The 4,939-nt window shown below is 39.4% G+C and overlaps 2 protein-coding genes across 2 annotated transcripts in view; one reads left to right on the forward strand and one right to left on the reverse strand.

The window, feature by feature from the left end:
• Positions 1-305: 305 nt before the first annotated feature.
• Positions 306-1,816, forward strand: LOC125033442 (the record flags this gene model as incomplete). The annotated part of the gene is given in 2 exon segments (XM_047624954.1): positions 306-499; positions 1,443-1,816. Coding segments are annotated over 2 exon segments (357 nt in total), but the record flags the coding sequence as incomplete, so codon positions are not given.
• Positions 1,817-2,082: 266 nt separating this feature from the next.
• Positions 2,083-4,939, reverse strand: part of LOC125033441 — a 4,037-nt gene continuing 1,180 nt past the window's right edge. The window contains exon 3 of the mRNA XM_047624953.1: positions 2,083-2,290. Coding sequence (XP_047480909.1) covers positions 2,210-2,290 — 81 coding nt within the window. The 3' untranslated portion in view covers positions 2,083-2,209. The remainder of the gene's footprint in view (positions 2,291-4,939) is intronic.

The raw sequence follows: 4,939 nt of genomic DNA on the forward strand, positions 1-4,939 counted from the left end.
TTTCTTACAAATCGAAATTTAAAAAAAAAAGGATTTTACGTACAATGTGTTTTTCCTTTCCTTTCAATTTCCATTCCTCTCTATCTATCTATATATCTATCTATCTACCTATCTATCTATAAAGGAGTCTCTCTCTCTCTCTCTCTTCTTTCGCTCTCTCTCTCTCTCTCTCTCTCTCTCTCTCTCTCTCTCTCTCTCTCTCTCTCTCTCTCTCTCTCTCTCTCTCTCTCAAAAAGGACCCCCTTCAAAGCCCTCCTCTTCACCCGTCCAAATACATTTTCATTTTTCCTTCTCCTCTCACCCAGTTTACGGAAACACTGGAGGCGCATTTGAAAGCCTGGCGAGTTCTCTTGCTGTTAGTAGGAGCAGCGACGATTCTCGAGGGAGCAGCAGGAGCAGGAGCAGACGCCAGCGGGAGGGTCGTCGTGTCCTTCCAGACGGCTGATCAGGAGCAGTTCCAGTTCGGGCGTCCGGGAGAGGCGGTGTTCGGGGCCTATAGGTCTGTTTTCCTTAATATATATATATATATATATATATATATATATATATATATATAGATTTATATATATATATATATGTGTGTGTGTGTGTGTGTGTGTGTGTGTGTGTGTGTGTGTGTGTGTGTGTGTGTCTGTGTGTGTCTATTTCCATCTATTATTTTCTGTATACCTCTTTCTGTCTTTCCCTATGTATATGTTTATATCTTTATCTGTCTGTTGACTAACTTTTATCTATTTGTATATTACTCTGTCAATATATTAATTAGTTTACACCTCTATCTACATATTTATCACTACTTATAATCTTGCACATATCTATCTAATCATCGTATAATCTTTATTTATCTGTCTGTCTATTTGTATATATTTTCATCTATCTGTCTGTCTTCTCTCTCTTTACCGCATCCTCTCTCCTATGATTTCTATTTCTATTTTTCTATTTAATATCTGACTTTAAAAAAATAAATAAAAAAAAATAAGAGGAAATTCATAATAGAAATAAAACAATGACAGTAATAATGTTGACGATAAGATCTTTATCAATAGAATTTCTAGCAGTGGTAAAAGGACCAGCATCTTTAGTCTCATTATTATGGTTAATTAATACTTTTTGAACACCAAATATGACTATTGATATTATCATTACCATCATCATTATCATTATCATTATTGTCACTATTATCATTATATTTTTTATTGTCATTACTATAATAAATATTATAAATGTATTATTGATGCACGAAGATCAATATGGAACTGTATATACATTAACAATATATATATTTTTTATTGAACCGCCCATGCCGAACCTAAAGTATAGTTAGCGGCCGAAGTTTCATTTCATAATCAACTATAATATATTTACCGTATGTAAATAAACGTGCATGATTTACAACACATTTGAGATGAATTAACACCGTGTTCGAAACGTCTCCGCCGCAGCTGGACGAGCCCCGAAGGATACCAGCTCGTATTCCGATATGTGGCCGATTCCTCCGGCTTCCGCGTGATGGGCGACGCCGTTCCGGTAGATTCCGAGGGCGTAGCGGCCAACGGCGAGCAGGTGAACCCAGTCACCCCGAACGACGGCTTCGTGCTAAGTTGAAAACGATGTAGGAAGGTGTTGTTTCGGACGATGCCTCTGTCCGAATCGTCGTCATCAGTTGATGTTCGTACCTCTTGTTTTCAGCACTTCGAAGCTGCAAGTCTGTTACATATGTGAAATGTGATCTTGCCAGCTGTTGATAACTTTGCTTTACTGTAGAGCAGTAACCAGCGACTTTGTAGATAGCGAAAAAGTAAATAATGTAATGTACGGAACGCATGTCATTTCCCTATCACCCCATACTGGGACACATTGAGACAAATCGGACAAGTAATTCTGATGAAACTGTGACGTAGAAACGCGTCAGTTACATATCTGATATTCAAATTAAAATTAGATAAATATCTACTAATTGTTTTGTGTGGTCTTTCTAAAGAACATATTATTACAATAATATTAGTGTGCCCATATACTACGGTACAGATCAGTTATTGAAAGTTATTAGTATGGAGGATAATTTGCATTAAACAGTGTGAATTCAGTAGGATAGGTAATAGTTTATTAAATAAAAAAACTACTACTACATTAATTTCTTGAAAATAAATTTCAACAAAACGTTTAAAATAACAATCGACACTTTTCCTCTCTTTTTTCTTCTCCTTTATCACAATTCATCTCTGTTGTATCTCTTCTGCTGTTGCCTCCTCTCCAGTTCTTCGAGTTTTTCCCTGTACTTCTCCTTCAGCTGGAAAGAAAGGTAGGTAAGATCAATGGTTTGTTTCCATAAATCGCTGATTCTTGTCCTTTCCCCGTCACGCCCTTTCTAGTAAAGGGCTGTTCCCTCCACCCACCCGACCCCCCGCCCCCACCTTTGCATCTCCAGATAAAATACTCTCTCAGGTTTTGATTAAAGGAATAATAATTTCTCAGAAAGTTTTCTGTAAAATTTCCACCATCAAGAGCAGTTAATTATTCAGATTTGTTAACCGTGAAGAATAATTATAATAATATGATAAATATATCAAATAAATTTAATACCCACCCACCCTTTTGCATCTTTAGATAATATACTCTCCGTGCGTTTGAAAGGTAAAAGGAAAAGGTTTTTTTTTTTTGCATTAATTAGTAGGATTCTTGGAGAAAACGGGCTCATCAATCAGCAACGATAAATATACAAGACGAGGGCATTCGCCGCGGGTTTCCAGGGATAGAGCGGAGTGCACACAGACACACACAGACACACGTATACACACCCATATATAATATATATATATATATATATATATTTATATAGCTATATATTTAGATAAAGAGTATGTGTGGGGGGGAGAGGATTCATGTTGAAGAAATTGTCAGTAAAATAGCAAAGGAAAGAACAATGCAACAATACGCAAATACGCCGAGGGATTTGACGCTGTATCGCTTCTGCAAGGCATTTTCCTACCACAAGCTTTCCTTCGCAAATTAAGAATCAGGAAGGTAAAGAGGGAGTAAAACTCAAATTTCCACGAGCAGCATGATGTGAACTCTTCCATGACCGAGAAAAAAAAAACGAAAACGCAGCGGATGAAGGAAATGAAATGAAACAGGAAGAATTTGATTTCGCCCGTACTGTCAGTTCTAAAGTCGAGTGGGGAGATCCAGGTAAATGACCTTTTTTCGACGTTCTTTCACTCCATGTAAATGGTTGCCGTGAAGTGACAATAGACACGTCTGCCAGAGCCAATAGATAAGATCGTAGATAATCACGTGACAATGGAAGCTGCGTCCAAAGGAAATCGGTTGAAATGTAAATCAGTTCTATTATGACTTGCCTGTACATTAACTAATGAGAAAGCATCTTCGCTTTTTCCGCAGATGGTTGTACCTTTAACGAAAGGAGCGACGGAAGTTGGTCCCACTTCCCGCCTACAAGAAAGATTCCGGCCGGCGATCCTAGATTTACGGATTAAGGTAATGAATTATCCAGTTAGGGAAGAGATCCTGTGAGGTGACGATTTGGCAGACTTGAACACAAACACAGTAAAGTATACACACAGATGAACAGGGAATCAGTCACAATAAGAATGAAAATATATCGTATCGTTTCGTTCCTCATTAGACGAATAATTAATCGAAATAGATACTTTGAGTGAAATTTAACACACGCCTTTGACTCTCTGGCGTACCTCACGTCACGTTTATGCTCATTATTGTTTTGATTGTTGTTGTTTTCGAAAGTTCTACCGGTTTCGCTTGTATAAAACTTGGGTCAGTTTTCAGACGGTATAGTGTAAAACCTAGAGAAGTATCACGAGCATCGTTGGCCGCACTGCGCTTCGCCAATGTATTCCGCAACGGGTTCGGATGTATAAAAAGCAATGTCAGTTCCAGCTCCTTTAAATTTCATGTGGCGTTTTTCATCGAGGGACGCGCTGTGCGGAGTAATTAATTACTGGCACTATGCTGTTGTGTGTTCCGGGAATGAGTATAAAATGCCCATTTCGCAGATGAATGTGCCTGATTTAAGAAAAACGAGGAAATCCTCATTTCGAAAACGTTTCCAAAATGCGTCGACCTTCCTCTTCGGACCTGACGCAGCTCTTGTTCGTTTTGTCTCTCCACCACTAATAATAGTGTCGAAATTCTGTCCATGTGTCGAATCCCTTTAATCATTCGTCTGATGAGGAATTCGTGGTGAGTTCGAAACGATTTTAATTCCTTATTGTGGCTGTTTTTCTTTTCACACATACACACATACACACATATATATATTCACATATAGATGTGTCTGTACGTGTGTGTGTGTGTGTGTTTGTGCATATATATATATATATTTTTTTTTTTTTTTTTCCAACAGCCATTCATTCCACTGCAGGATATAGGCCTCTCTCAGTTCACTTCTGAGTTTTTTCTGGGTGGCAGTGCCACTCTTCCTGATTGGACGCCCTTCCTAATCAACCGCGGTTCGGCGCGCTAACGTTGTGCCAAGGCGGTGACTTCCCCTACGACACCTGCGTTTGACTTCTCAAGGCGATATGTCGTTTTTCGGGCTCGAGCCAACAGTCAGAGCGCAGGCATTTCTACGACCGCCGCGACGGGGAATTGAACTCAGGACCACGAGGATCGGAGACCAGTGCTCTAACCACTGGACTATCGCGGCAGCCATATATATTTTTTTTTTTTTTTTTTTTTTTCTTGTTACAGCCATTCATTCCACTGCAGGACATTGGCCTCTCTCAGTTCACTACTGAGAGGTTATATGGCAGTGTCACCCTTGCCTGATTGGATGCCTTTCCTAATCAACCGCGGTTCAGTGTGCTAACACTTGTGCCACGGCGGTGACGTCCCCTATGACACCTGCGTTTGACTTCTCAAGGCGATATGTCGTTTTCTCGCGCTCGAGCCAGAAGTC

Source organism: Penaeus chinensis, chromosome 16 (genome assembly GCF_019202785.1).
Source record: "Penaeus chinensis breed Huanghai No. 1 chromosome 16, ASM1920278v2, whole genome shotgun sequence".
Classification (NCBI taxonomy): domain Eukaryota; kingdom Metazoa; phylum Arthropoda; class Malacostraca; order Decapoda; family Penaeidae; genus Penaeus; species Penaeus chinensis.